The sequence below is a fragment of the Leishmania martiniquensis genome, chromosome 13 (genome assembly GCF_017916325.1).
Source record: "Leishmania martiniquensis isolate LSCM1 chromosome 13, whole genome shotgun sequence".
NCBI classification, from domain to species: Eukaryota; Euglenozoa; class Kinetoplastea; order Trypanosomatida; family Trypanosomatidae; genus Leishmania; species Leishmania martiniquensis.
The window spans coordinates 592,469-607,500 of NC_090148.1; the positions used below are offsets into that span (position 1 = coordinate 592,469).

General features: G+C 55.3%; 2 protein-coding genes across 2 annotated transcripts; both read right to left on the minus strand.

The window, feature by feature from the left end:
- Window positions 1-1,119: 1,119 nt before the first annotated feature.
- Window positions 1,120-6,075, minus strand: LSCM1_05978 (uncharacterized protein; the record flags this gene model as incomplete). Its single annotated transcript, XM_067323412.1, has 1 exon — window positions 1,120-6,075. The coding sequence occupies one exon, from the start codon at window positions 6,073-6,075 to the stop codon at window positions 1,120-1,122; it is 4,956 nt and encodes a 1,651-aa protein (XP_067180363.1).
- Window positions 6,076-7,278: 1,203 nt separating this feature from the next.
- LSCM1_05979 (uncharacterized protein) lies at window positions 7,279-9,003 on the minus strand (the record flags this gene model as incomplete). Its single annotated transcript, XM_067323413.1, has 1 exon — window positions 7,279-9,003. The coding sequence occupies one exon, from the start codon at window positions 9,001-9,003 to the stop codon at window positions 7,279-7,281; it is 1,725 nt and encodes a 574-aa protein (XP_067180364.1).
- Between the last annotated feature and the right edge of the window lie 6,029 nt (window positions 9,004-15,032).

The following is a 15,032-nucleotide window of genomic DNA, read 5'->3' on the forward strand; positions in this document are numbered from 1 at the left end:
CGCTTGAGGTAGCACACACCACACTTAAAAAGCCGAATGGAGAAATCACACTGTTTTAGTGAGAGTTTTTGTTCACGTTTGGACCTGCGCCGGGCGGGGGGGGGCAAGGAAGAGCATGAACGCACTTACAGCAGCACGCCTCCAAGATGGACGGCTGAAGTCACCCGTGATTGCACCGACAAAAGCAAAACGCTTTACCCATCCATGAATGGGCAGAGCCATCCCCAGCCAGTCAAGCATTCTGGCATCTCAGCAAGCCGCGGTGATGGCACGAGAGGGAAAGAGAGATGCTCGCCAGCATGCGATACGGCTCTTGTCTGCCGAGCATCCCCCACCCCCTCCCATCCCATTTTGTGCTGCTTGGCGCGCACTCTCTTCTTTTGTGCTCTTCTTTCTTCTGGTGGAATCGTGACATGAGGGTGGAGGAGGCGTACTTCATCGGCCCCACCCACATACCCCCTGCACTCCTCCACGCCCGATGAGGATGCAGAAAACCCCAACGCATCGAGGATGAGCAGGGGGAAGATGGAGGCAGCAGTCGAACAAAACAACAAGAAAAAACCGCCTCAAACCCCTCCGTTTTTGTCTATGAGATGTACTTCGTTTGTGTCTGTAGACGCCCCTTATTACTCGACAAGTTATTCGCGTGCACACACACACGCACGCACGCGCACGCATACGAACGCAGAGGACGTGCGTGTGTGGCGGCTCACTCAATCTATCAAATGCCTCTACTTCGCCACCAGAGCAAAGAAGAGCCAGTATATCTATCGCCCCCTTCATAAGCAAGCGCACTACGCCTATGCGCCATACCCAACGCATTTCCATCTGTCTAAACGCGCGAACGCTGAACTCACCCGAGAGGGTGTGCTGTGTGCACATGCCACCGTAGACTCCAACGACTCCACAACTACACGGAGTCGCCAACGCATCTGTCATGCTTCCCTCCGGTCCCTCTTGGTGTCACAGAAAACAGCGCACCCCACCCCTTAGCTCCACCCCCTTCAAGCGGCAAGCGTAAAGTCATGCAGGCGGGGGGGATGGGGGGAAGGACCTACTGCGCATCAATAACACAGAGAGGATAGCGCCACTCAAGGAATACGTAGCTGAAGGCGGGGTCTAGAGAGTCGTTTCCTCCACAATGGGCCGCAGCGCGCCCATGCTCTCCCCAGCCACCACATCGCAGGGAAAATCAACGGACACCTGCATCTCAGGGAACAAGGCGTTGAGCACCGTCCGCACACCGTCCATGATGAGCTCCACATCCTTGGCCACCTGCCGATACACCGAGACATGGCAGTCTACCCACACACAATCGTGAACGGTGTTCGTCAATACCGCAAGACCGTTGTAATTGTTGTTGGCGAGAAAGTGCCGCCACAGCACCCCGAGCATCACCTGCACAATCTCGCCAGCGAAGCCCTGGACGGGGTAGTTCTTGAGGTGAGTGGGGGAGAAGTTTGTCGACTTGCGCACGGCCTCCCGCTCGCGCAGCATTCCCTCAGGAACGTCCGACTCTGTGAAAACGTATCGGCTGCCGGTGAGCACGGGGAACATGCCCTTGAAGAGCTGGTGGCCGCGAACGTTGCGCATACCGTTTTGTAGTGATGCGTCGTAGCTGTTCGCCGACAAGGTTACCATCTTATTGAACACCTCGACGCCTCGGTACGTCTCGCTCTCCTTCTCGATCAGCATGCGCACCTGATCCTGGGTGAGCCCAGTACTCTGACTCAGCATCCGCACACCGGCGCCGTACTGTCGCTGAAAGGAGAAGATCTTCGCCTGCTGCCGCAGCTTCACAAACTCAGGTTCCTTGTTCTTCTTCGCACGCTGCAGCACATCTGTGTACTTGAGGTCCGGTCGCATCATTGTTACACGCTTGCAGTGGAAATCCACGTTTTGCCGCAAGTCTTCCAGCATCTGCTGGTCAGCTGCCAGCACAGCAAGAGCCACAACCTCCAACTGTGAGTAGTCTGCCTCGATGCACATGCCCTTATCACCGAAGCGACTGATGAACATGTCACGCAGGCTCGACTTGTCCTCCTTGGGAATGTTCTGGCAGTTTGGGTTGGCACTCGCCAGGCGCCCCGTGTTTGTCTTGTTGTGGATCAGCTCGTGGTGGATGCAGCTGTCCGTCGAGTGCACGAGCGACACCATTCCAGTGCCCCCGTCCGTGCTCTCGTAATAGGTGCCAATGAGCTTCTCGAGAGCACGTAGCTCCAGAATGACACTGGCGGTCTTGTCACCGTGGTTAGACTTGAAGTAGCTAAGGGTGTCCTCCCCAACCTGCAGCTGGCGTGTCGCGGAGCTGCGGAAGCGGCGCATCATCCGTTCCGCCTCCAGTTCGCTTGGTATGTACTGCGAAAGTCGGCCTTTGATGTTCACCTTAACGAGGTCATCATGGGCGCACGGTATGGCGAAGCAGTCGTACACCGTGGAGGCTGTCTTTCCCACCAGACACATGAGGGACAGCCGCTTTCTCTCGGCATCAGGCAGTGAATTGTAGTAGCCGACGAAGGCGCGCCGCTGCCTCAGCAGCACCGGCAGGTCGTCATCAACGCGCGCCAAGTCCTTCTTCTTTCCCTTACGCGCCTTGGCCGGCTCGGGGGAGAGCGCCTCGTGCTGCAGGGCCGCGTTGGCGATGTGGAAAAAAATGTCGATGTAGTAGTTGCACCACTCCTCTGGCTTCATGAGTGCTTCCTGCAGAAGTGCTTTCTTGAAGGCCTCCGCGGCAGACAACTTGCCGCGCCTCCCCACCTTCGGTAGCGCTTTTGGCGGGATGACCGGCCCAAGCGAGTCGGCAGCGCTGCTACCGCCGCGGGCGCTGATACTGCTGCCTCCCCGCCTCGAGCCGCCTGAAGTCGCGTGTACATCGTTGGCGTACTGGTGCTTATAGTAAGCAAATATGGCGACTGTGTCGGCGAGAGAGATGTTGTAGCGCAGCTTTGGGTCCACCGTGTCGAGGTAACCAGCGTGCGCCTCCAAATACTTGGCGATACCTGCATCGCTGCGAATATTGTGTATAAAAGAGAAGCAGGCGTCTCGCGCTAGAAGAGTCACGTGCGCGTCCGCGAACGCGGCATCCTTCACTGAGGCGTCATCGTCGGCCGGCATGATCATCTCCGTGTGCTTCGCCACTTGCGCGCTCACGAACCGCTCCAGTTGCTCCGCCTTGTCACCCTCCGTAATGGTGACGGATTCGCCGCTGATCGGATTCTTGACGAACAGCTTGGCTACGCCGTCGTTCACGTCTGGCGTCAGTGCAGCGAAGAGGAAAAGGTGACGCCGCGGCAGCAGGTTGGCCAGAGCTGAGGTCTCACCGCGCTTGTCGGCATTCAGTCGAGACACCGTCGTCGCCTCTCGCCGCAAGCTCTCCAATATCGATGAGCTCTTACGGAAGCTCGCCTGTCGCATGTACGCCTCCAAGTAACCGCGGAAGAGACGCGTGCCTTTCTCGGATGGCATGCCTGCCATAATCGCGCAGTCACCGATGCCGAGGACATGCACGGGCGGCCGCAAAAAGACGCCGTTCGGGTACGCCGATGGAGGGAAGTGCTCTGGACGGAGGAACAACGTATGGCGTGCGAACAATTCACCCGTGAGCGGCTTGCTCTCCCGCGCGTTCGTGCTAAGGGTCAGCTTACCGCCAAAGAAGAAGGTGATGAGGTGCTGATTAGAAGACCAGTTGAAGAATTTTCGGCAGTCGAGCGGGATTTCGTGCGGGATAGACTCCTCCAGCTGCCGGCGCAGCTCCGAGACCTTCATCGACAGCTCATTGCTTTGCCGCTGAGCTAGATCGACGTTCGTCTTGAGCCCGTTGTACTCCATCTCTGTCGTGCACAGCAGCCCTTCCATCCGTGCACAGCAAATGATGACCTGCCGCTGCTCGAGAGCCCGCTCCATGTGCTTGCAGAAGATGAGCTCGGTGTTCTCGAGATCGCCGTGGAGGTACTCTGTGAGAGTGCTGTACGGGATCTCGTACGTCTCCTTCCCCTCCGCCCATGCCCGCTTTACAGCATCTAGCTTCATCGTTTGGCCGCCGTAGCTCTTTGTCACATCCTCGAGCCCCGCCCCGTGTCCGAGCTTCACCTCGTGCCCGCTCAGAAGGTACTCGCCATACATGGTATCCCAAATCTTTCCGCCACGGCGCAGGAATTTGCGGAACTCGACGTCACGCCAAATGTGGAGCATATCGAACTTGATGTTGTGGCCGACAATGACATCGTATTCGTCCAGCGGGGGCAGAAAGAGCGAGTCCTTCGAGGACTTGTCGACGATCTGGTTCTGAGACGTCACGGAGGGGTCGTCATAGCGCATGGCAACGCTACGGTCAAAGTAGCGTCTCGGTATGAAGATGTTCCCCTTGTAGTCGCGAGCGCCCGACAAGACGATGTAGTTCTCCTTGGTGAACGGGTTCGCGACGCGTTTGTAGCGCCGTATCGTCGTCGTCTCCAAGTCCACAATGAGGTACCGGCGCAAACCGTCCAACGCCTTTTTCTCACGCTCCAAGCGGCCCCGATCCTCGTAAATCTTTCGCCGCCACTGCTGCAGCCCAAAAACAACTTCGGCGTCGTTGATGTTGACCTTGTTCAGGAAGCTGGCCGTTGAGATCTGCGGCACCGGGTTCTTCATCACCTCCACCGTCATCGCCTCGATCCGTGTGAAGGCAGCCGCAGCATCTTCCTGGGCCGGGATGCTGTTCACAGCGCTCATAATGGCTGGAGAGACTTTGTGCAGGCGCTCCGAGAAAAGCTTGTTGGCCAGCGAGGTAAAGCCTCGATGAAGAAAGCGATCCATCTTCTCCTCGTCCTTGCGCAGGTAATTCTCTGGAAAGCAGTTTTGCCGAATCAGGTTCCATGTCGCCCGTGGATCATCCTCCTCACCCACACCTTTCGCGACGCTGTGCCCGCCCAAGTACGGCGCTAAGCTCGAAATCTCCGCTACAAAGAACGGACTCTTCGGCCGGCATGTCCGCGCAAACGCCACAAGCTGCGACGACTTGGTGCGGGCCGTCGGCACAAACAGCGTAATCGACGAGCTGCCCTCTCCGTAAAGGAGCGTTGTCAGCGCGTTAAGCTTCAAAGTTTCCTCTGCTAGGCTGCGAATCATGTGGACCGACTGAGAGCGCCTCTGTGAGTCAAAGATGGTGACAATCATCGTGTATCCCTCCGTGATGGTACCCTTGCCGACCCGCACGTTAATGTCCACCACGAAGACGTTCACGGCCTTCACGACGCGCCGTACTATCTGCTCCACCGGATTCAGAGCCTTGCGGCTGCCAGGGGTACCAAAGCGGCGATGCACGTGGAGCAGCACTTCCCAGCCCAGAACAGCACTACGCGCTGCCCCGTTCGACTTCAGCACGTCACTTGGCATGTATGCGCCGGCTCCCACATCGTAGACCGGCGGGTCGACAAGGGTGCCATTGAATTGTCGCTGCGTCAGCAGAAATGCGGCGTGCTCGAGACCAAGAGGCATGTCTACTCCCTTCACGACCTCCTGCTGCGCTTTGAAGGCGAGGAACGTGATGCCCCAGGTGTCCGGCGCCAGCGCCAGCCTCTTCATCGATTTGTTGCTCAGCAGCGCAGCGGCAGACTTCACCTCAGTCGAGGCGTCGTTGCCAAAAAGGAGCCCAGCAATGTATTCGTCACCAATGCGCTCGTCGATCCACATGGCGGCTTTCCAGATGAGTCCCTCCTGCATGACCACCGCCTCGTTTGTGGTTGCGGAGTACACCGCGTACAGCTTCTGCGCCGGGTCGTAGGCGAGGGTGAAAATGCCATACTGCGCCTTGGCCAAGAGCATTTTGGGGTCATCCGCCATCACCGCGGGTGAAAATGGGTTTTGCCGCGCTGGGTACGGCCACATCGCCGGCGGCTGCGGCGCCGAGACAGCAGGTGAGCCACTCGCACGCTGCGTTCGCGCAGATACCGTCGCCCTGGCATCAGCTGCACAGCGTGGAGGTACCGAGGAGGTGGCATTGTAGCGCAGCGGATGAAAGAGCGCGCTGCACGTCAGCACCGCCTTACCAAGCTTGGGCGACTGACCGACCAACTTGATTTTTCGGTGCAGCATTGCGCTGCTTCTACAAAACATTGAGGGCACAGAGGCGGAAAAGAAATCACAGTGCCGGCTTCTGGTGGGCTACCCGCAGAGATGGCCGCGTGCTGCGCCCAAAGCTCGTCTTGATATTTTTTTGCTGCTCAATTCGGAGAACGTGAGCGGAGCAGCTGTCGCGAGAGCAGCTCTCTCGCGCTGAATCTGAGTTGTCGGGCGCCTGTGATATAAGACTCGTGGTGCCACTCGAGCACGGAGAGAGGGAGAGAGATGGAAAGGAAGAGGGATCTGATGTGCCGTGAAACAGCGCTTAAGGTCTGCTCTGCTGAACCTCAGGGCTTCTTGTTTGACGCGAAACACACGCCGAGCCACACTCAAAGGATGCCCGTTTCTGTGCCAGTCTCCCTCTCTCACTGGCACAGAACCGTTAGTTCGCGGCAAGCGTGAGGCGAGGGAGAGGGCTTCGATAGGCCGTCTCAACTTTGTGCAGATGCGCCCTCGGGGCGTCCTCTGCTGCGTTTCTTTTTCCTGCCTCGTGGATGCATGCCCGCACGGGGCCCGTGAAGTGAGGCGATGACCAGAGAGTGAGTCTGTGCACGTCTACTGAGGGGCGCATAGAGGGAGACAGAGAGATGAGCAGCAGTAAAGCAAATGCGCCGAGAGGCACACAATGAGCGAGCAGAGAGAGAGAGAAGGAATACACTGCAGCGCACGCCAGAGGGATGCAGCGCCCCTTGAAAGCGCTACGAAATGCCTCTTTTACCCCAGTTACTTCACATGCCATCGAATGCTCGCATCCTCCTCCGTCTGCGACCCCCATCATAGCAATAGTGACTCTCCTGCAAAGAGCAATAATAAGAAGGGTTAGCTGAAGACTAAGCAGGCACGGGGGAAAGCACCGCCTTCTCCGCTGTGATAGAAGGCAACACAGCACGCATGGTGTTTGCTTCTTTCGCTCGCTTGCGGGTGGAACGCACTCAAGCTCGGCAAAGCAAGATCCGCGCGCTAGGAAGAATAAAAAAGACCCGGTACGAGACGCGTGCCGCGGCGGGACGGAAAGGAGGGCGGTATGCACGGGTGCTGGTGAGCCTAGATGGGAGACTGTTTGCGTTTGCATTCGCCGTTCTACGGAGACCATTATCGTCGCCACGATCTGAAGTATCGAATGGGCCATTCCTCCACTAATGCTTTTCGACACTTTTCTTGTAACCCGCCACGCGACTAACACGGACGGTGCTGTTGTTGAATCTGCTCCTGCCAGTCACACGAAATCCGGCACTCCTCCTCCAAAAGGTCACGTAGCGCTTGCGCACTGGTGATGCGGTGGTCAAACCCCCACGTGAAGGAAGAGTTTTCGTCAACGACGACGCACGGGTGTGCTTTCAGGTAGGTCGCAATGTCATCGATTTCCTCCCGTGCAACATCCGAGTCGGTGGCAGCACAGCGCACAATTTCATCTCTGGCGTCATACAGCGTGCGGAAAAACGGATCACGCAGCACCTCCACAGCGGTGGGTCGCTTGCGAGGATCGAAGGAGAGCATTTTCGCAATCAGAATGCCGAGACTCATGGGAACGTCAACGTTAGAGCCAAAGATGGCGCTGTGGAAGAGGGCCTGGGAGTGGACATGCTCGCTCGGTGTTCGCGGCTCGTGTCCACGTGCAGCACCGTGAGAAAAGAGAATTTCGTTGATGAAATGACTGCCTTCCTCGCCACCCTCGAAGAGGGCAGCGGTCTGCTCCGGCGTCTGCGGGACGCCGCGCAGCCCCGGCGTTTCCAGAATCAACGTTAGCTGGGAGAGGTAGTTGGCACCGGTGAACAAAGGGCGACGCAGCAACATCTCGGCCAGAATGCAGCCGGCAGACCAAATGTCGATCGCATGGTTATAGCGGCCCATGATGAGCAGCTCGGGTGCTCGGTAATAGCGAGTGACAACGTAATCGGTGAGACTGTAGAGCGGGGGCTGCTTGGCTGCGTGAGAAGCACATGATGCGCCGCGGACTCTAGAAGATGACCAGCAGAAACGACCCCAGCTCTCAAGCTCTTCGGTGCTTGACTGGGCGGCTGTCGCGACCGCCTTAAGGGCCCCGTCACGCGGCCAAGCAGGAATACCGCCGCGGGAGAGGCCAAAGTCGCAAAGTTTCATGTCGCAGTTACCGTTGAGTAAGATGTTGCCCGGCTTCAGGTCACGGTGGATGATGCCGCTGCTGTGCACATACACCAGTGCCTTGATGAGCTGATAGGCGATGAAGCGGAACTGGCACATCTCGATTTCTTGCGAGGACTTCAGTAGGGCAGCGAGGTCCGTGTCCATGAGGTCGGTCACTATATAAATGTCATCGAACGAAGCGGGCGGCGATGAGCCAGCAGGGACGGGGGGATGCCCAACTTCCATCAGGCGCACGATGTTCGGGTGCCCTTGCAGGTACCTCAGCACCTTTACCTCCCTCAGTATGCGGCGACCATCCACCAGATCATTGAGAGGCTTCGTAAGCTTCTTGATCGCGACGAACGGCGATGCCTCACCGCGCGCCAGCGTACGGCGCTTAAACGGCTCCCAGTACAAATGCGGAACTAGCACGGGACCGTCTTGCGCACCCTCGCCCAGCACAGCGCGGGTGCGATAGTACACGGGAGAGCCTTGGCAGCGACGCTGCCGCGTGACAACGCGACCCTCTTCTTCAATGGTGAGGATTGCTTCATTGTAGTAGGCGCTGGATGGAACAAGACGCAGGTCTACAGCAGCGCACACCACTCCGTAAGCACCATACCCGATCACCTTTAGCACTTCAAAGTGTGGCGCCAGCTCGAACGTGGATCCGGCAACCTGATAACTCTTCCTGTATTCGTCAATGTGGTTAATCCTCACCGGCACATCGCTGCTGCCAAATAGCATTCCGTTCTTGCGCGCCATTGCAATGAACGGCAACGCAGCCTCATTAAACATCGTCTTGGGGCTTGGGAACTCGCCGTCAGTCTTCTCTTCTGCCGTGCTCTTCTCTTTCTTTTCGGTAAGCACAGGTGGAACGACAGAGAGAGGAAGAGGGAAAGGGAGAGGGACGTTGGGGGAGAGGGAGGTTGGGGGAGAGGGAAGGGTAGGAAAGGTCATGGCGCCGCACACCTGCAGCAGATCAGCGTGCATCAGGCCTTTTTCCTCTCAGCACCTCCATTCGCTGCGATAAAGCGTGGTCTGTACGGTAAACTGCCCCTCCCCTTCCCCACCGGCCCGCCACTGACCCCATCAAGCGCCTCCAAGCAGCCAGTACAGTGGCGTGGCAGCAATACACCGTCTTGGTCACTTGAGCACGGCCATTGCCAGCGCTGCACCCGCCCCCGCACTGCGAAGGTCGCCTCACAGCGATGCCCATGATCGCGGTGGTCACAGCCCCGTGCACCTCTCTGTGGACGCTAAGGTTCGATGCGTCATGAGGCCGACTCAGCGCCAGATGAAACAAATGTAAATGACGCTGGCGTTCTGCCTAGCACAGGGACAACACAAGCTAACACCGTGTCACTTGTAGTTCACAAGCAACGCCATCTAGGTCCTGACCGCAGGCATCAGCAGCAGTAGAACAGCATCGCCACCCCTTACGCCACAGGCGCTTAAATCTGCCACCATGCGGAGCGTCTGGGCAATAGCAAGGAAAAGGACTAGACGGCTTCCAACGAAGAGGAAGTAGCCAGCCCTAAAATGCCACGCACTCTGGTAGCCGGCACCGCCAGGGTGCCGAAGAAGGCGAGGCAACGACGACTGCGCAGTCATGGACCCTGTCTCTTTCTCACACACACACACACGCCATCGAAACAATGGCAGTGAGCGTTAAGAGCAAGAAGGGGAAGAAGAACAGGGGAAACAAATTGGCACTGAGCCCGTACCTCATGAACAATAGGTGAAGCCCCCACGCATGAGGATACGTTGCGTCGCAGGCTCACAACGTGCCTGCTTCTTCTGCCGCCATGTTGAGAGTTGGAGTCCAATGAGTGCTGTCGCGAAAGGGGGGGCACAAGCACACAAGAGAAAATGTCGGTGATGGCAGCAGCGCCACAGAACAACAAAGCAGCAGATGCTGTTGGCCGGCTGAGAGAGACAGAGTGCAGGGGCTTTGTTAAGTGGCATCCTCAGTTGACTCTCCTCGCGCTCGATGTCGCTGCTATCGGTCTTCTCGCGCTCCTGCGCCGGTCCTCCCTTTCATCCACCGCTACCCATGCGCCTCGCTAAGTGCGCAAGAGAAAAGAAGAAAGCAATAGCTGTGACGCAACAGTACCGCTGCCCAACTGCGACGGGTTCACATCGGTTCGCCCTACTGGTATGATATTTCTTGTGGGGGTGGTGTGTTTGGTCACGAGGAAATCATCGACATCTAAGCACAGTTAGTATGCGTTCGGCGTAGTACAGGTGGCTGTGTATAGAAGATTTATCGCCTTCTATCACAAGCACACTAACAGAAGAATAGGGATATGAAAGCGATCGGCGCAGCAAAGGATGTGCGCACACAGAAAAAGAGGAAAGCAACAGCACACACTTCACAAAAATGGCTTCTATTAAACATAGGTACTCTCAATACATCGGCGAACCTCACCGCCCCACATCTCCGCCAGGTGGTGAGAGGTAAGTGTGCAGCATCCACTGAGTTGCTGCTGCGACAAAGAAAAAAAAACGATTGAACAAGACACTTCTCCCTGCAACGGGTTGCGCCGCTGCATCATCTATCTGCCGTTACCTCGGCAACTCCCCTCGCTGCGTACTGGTAATGTCTGGCTACTCGACAACATCGAGCAACAGACCCACACCGGCGATCACCCATTTGCGCGACGGCTGCTTGCTCTTCAGGTAGAACCCAACGACGAAGCCCGGGCCACGGGCCTGCGTTTTGTACACAGGACACTCGTACTGGTCTCGCCGATCAATCTTGCTCAGCGGCAAGGAGCGGACTTGCATGATGGGCATCTTCGGATAGAGGTCTTTGAGACGGCTCTCCTCGATGCAGCCAGCCGTGCCGTCCCACCGAGCCCCCTCCATCGCCAGCCCAGTCACGTAGCACCCGTCGCGCGCGTTGGACTCGATTTGATCAGCAGACTTCTTTAGCACATCGACCACCAGTGCCATCTGGTCGAGGTCGAAGCTGTTGATGATGGAGGTGGTCTGCATGATGGCGGTTAGAAAAGACATTGGGTTGAAGAAGAGCGCAATATTGGTCACCTTGGGCGTCTGCAGATCAGCGTTCCAGCTCAATAGCTGCTCATTGCGCGCGATAAAGTTCTCCACCCACGAGCCGAGCATGCGCTGCGACATGAAGGACACGCGTGACCACCGCTCGGGCATCTTGTCCAGGTAAATCTGCTCGAAGAGCTCCTGCATCGCAGAGCTCATCGACAGCGCACCCTTCAAGCCAAGGTTCAGCTCCTCCAATGATGTGCGCAGCGTATCGATGAGGACGTTCATGCGCTCACTCTCCTGGTAAAAGACATGCTGCTGTGGCGAGCGGTCATCCTCGAGGCGCTCTGACAAGTCCTGCAGGTTATGCGGCTCCGGCAACCGCTCGCGGATCTCGTCGATCTTCTGCTGCACAATTTCCTGCGGACTCAGCATGTCACCGCCGCTATGCTTCTTGGGCTGCAGCTCGTTAATCGTCTTAAAGAGGACGTCGGCCTGCATCGTGCGGTAGTTGATCTCGGCGTTGGGGTGCAGTCCGTAAAGCAGCGGCGACTCGGTTGGGAAGTCGTCTGCTGACGTCAGCCACTGCATGTACTCCTGGTAACTCGCAGGAGCCGGCACTGCCAAGCCTGGAGCCAGCTGTAGGCCGTCGCAGCAGTCAGGGATGATGTAGCTCTGCAGGTACGCCATGCAAAGGACGCGATCCCAGTCATCTGTGATGTGACCGCCGTACATGATCTCGCCAAACACGTAGCGCAGATCCTCCCACGGCACCTTGGGGCGGTCCTCAATGTAGTTTGCCGCAACCTCCATGCACGTTGTGAGGTCGCCGGCATTGAATGGGTAGGTGCGGTTCCACCCCAGCGGGCCAAACTTCTTGCGCTCCACCACAACAGCGTGAAAGAAGCACATGGAGAACATGATGCAGCGGTACTCTGTCGGCTTCGCACTCTTCTCCCATGGCTCATCGCTGAAGTTGCCCATGGCACGCGCAATGTTCTGCCGAATGCCGGTCGGCGGCTCTGAAGTCAGTTTCACCGATCGCTGCAGGATACCAATAGGAATCACATCCGACGGTTCGGCGCTCAGAAACACGCGAAAGTTCGGGTGCCCTTTCACACCATCGAACGGGATCTCTTCATCCGTGACCACAATCGGCTCTTCCTTCGGCGCCCCTGGTGCATCGCCATTATCCCTCGCGTCACCGTCCTCGCCATCACCGCTCTCCTCACCCGTCTGTTCCCCACCACTCTCCTCGTGTGAGGGCACCGACTTGCCCTCGGCCGCCTCACCCTCGAGCTCCTCGTGGTCGCCCACGCCACCGTCGCTCCCTGCAGCGGCACTGCGCTCGCCGGCCTTCCGTTCGGCAATCTCCTTGCGAAGCTGCGCGACACGCGTGTACGTCTCAGCATAAGTGTCAAGGCGACGCTCCAGCGTGCGTAGCCACTTCTCGACAAGGTGGATGTTCGAAAGCAGTGCCCATCCGCCCTCGGCGAAGCACTTGTCCAACGCGCGGTCCGCCACTACCTCCTGGCCCTGCCCGAGCGACACGTTGAAGAAATTCTCATTGTCGTACGTGTAACCCAGTTTGCGGCCCAGCTCCTCGACTGCCTTCACCGGATCGACACCAGGGGACAAGATGAAGAAGAGCGGTGTCGTCGTGCTCGAGTTCTGGTACGAGACAGACATGTCTACTGCCTGATCGGACACGAAAAATCGGCCAATGCTCATGCCCACAAACATCTCCAACGCCGCCGTCAGTCGGTCTGGGCGCAGGCAACGCAGCACCAGCAGGCGCTCAAAGTTCGACAGGTTCTTCCACTCACCCGGCATTTTCTCCAACTCCGGCTTCTCCAGCTCGCAGTACTGGTACCACCGATTGTTCTCCGCCATATCGCTCGGCAGCAGGTTAAATGACGGCGTTGCACCCTCCACCTCGGCGAGTGCCTGCACCGCATCCCAGTTCGGCTGCGTGCACCACCCCGTTACCGCCTCGGGTCGTGTCACACCGACCTTCTTCTTTCCACGAAGAAGGAAGTCCAGCTGTTTCGGATCGATTTCACCGCGGCGGCTCAGAATGGCGAAGGTAAGCAGGCTCGAAAAGATAAGTTTGTGGCGCTCAAACAGGCCGCGCGACACATATGCGAAGACGTGCTCCGTGATTGACTGGGTCATTGCCTGCCACAGATCCCTAAACTTAACCCTAACTCTAACCCCTAACCCTAACCCTAACCCTAACCCTAACCCTAACCGGACTTTAACTCCTAATTAATTCTCCTGACTCCATGAACCTCAATCGACCTGCAAATTCGACCTGAACTTCAATTTTAACTTTAATTTGACTTTGGGACCTAAATTTTAATTTGATCTTAAGAACTCTGACTCTAACTTGGACTTTGCGAATTTTAATTTGACCTGATGCAAATTTTAAATTTAAATTTGACTTAATTTTAATTTAATCTTTAACTTGACTTGACCTGGACTTGATTCTGACCAATTTGACTTAATTTTAATTTGACTTAATTTTAATTTTAATTGACTTAATTTTGATCTTAAATTCCAATTTTAATTTTACCTTAACTTCTAATTCTTAATTTTAACTTGACTTAATTTTAATCTAATTTTAATTTGACTTGACTTAATTTTAATTTTAATTTTAATTTCTAATTTAATTTTAATTTTAATTTTAATTTTAACTTAATTTTAATTCTGAATTCTAATTTGAACTTGACCTAATTTGACCTTTAATTTCTAATTTAAATTTTAATCTTAATTCTAATTCTGACTCTAACTTTAATTTTAATTTAATTCTTGACTTAATTTTAATTTTAAATTTTAATTTTAATTTGACTTGACTTTAACTTTAATTCTTAATCTTAACTTAACTTTAACTCTAACTTACCTAACCTTAATTTTAACTCTTAACTCTTAACTTTAATCTTAACCTTCTAACTTCAACTTAACTCCTAACCCTAACTCTAATCCCTAACTCCTAACCCTAACTCCTAACCCTAACCTAACCCTAACCCTAACTCCTAACCCTAACCCTAACCCTAACTCCTAACCCTAACCCTAACCCTAACTCCTAACCCTAACCCTAACCCTAACTCCTAATCCTCTAACCCTAACCCTAACCCTAACCCTAACCCTAACTCCTAACCCTAACCCTAACTCCTAACCCTAACCCTAACCCTAACCCTAACCCTAACCCTAACCTTAACCCTAACTCTCAACTCCTAACTCCTAACCCTAACCCTAACTCCTAACCCTAACCCTAACCTCCTAACCCTAACTCCTAACTCCTAAACTCTAACCCTAACCCTAACCCTAACCCTAACCCTAACCCTAACTCCTAACCCTAACCCTAACCCTAACTCCTAACCCTAACCCTAACTCCTAACCCTAACCCTAACCCTAACCCTAACCCTAACCCTAACCCTAACCCTAACTCCTAACCCTAACCCTAACCCTAACCCTAACCCTAACCCTAACCCTAACCCTAACCCTAACCCTAACCCTAACCCTAACCCTAACCCTAACCCTAACCCTAACCCTAACCCTAACCCTAACCCTAACCCTAACCCTAACCCTAACCCTTAACCCTTAACCCTTAACCCTTAACCCTTAACCCTTAACCCTTAACCCTTAACCCTAACCCTTAACCCTTAACCCTTAACCCTTAACCCTTAACCCTTAACCCTTAACCCTTAACCCTTAACCCTTAACCCTTAACCCTTAACCCTTAACCCTTAACCCTTAACCCTTAACCCTTAACCCTTAACCCTTAACCCTTAACCCTTAACCCTTAACCCTTAACCCTT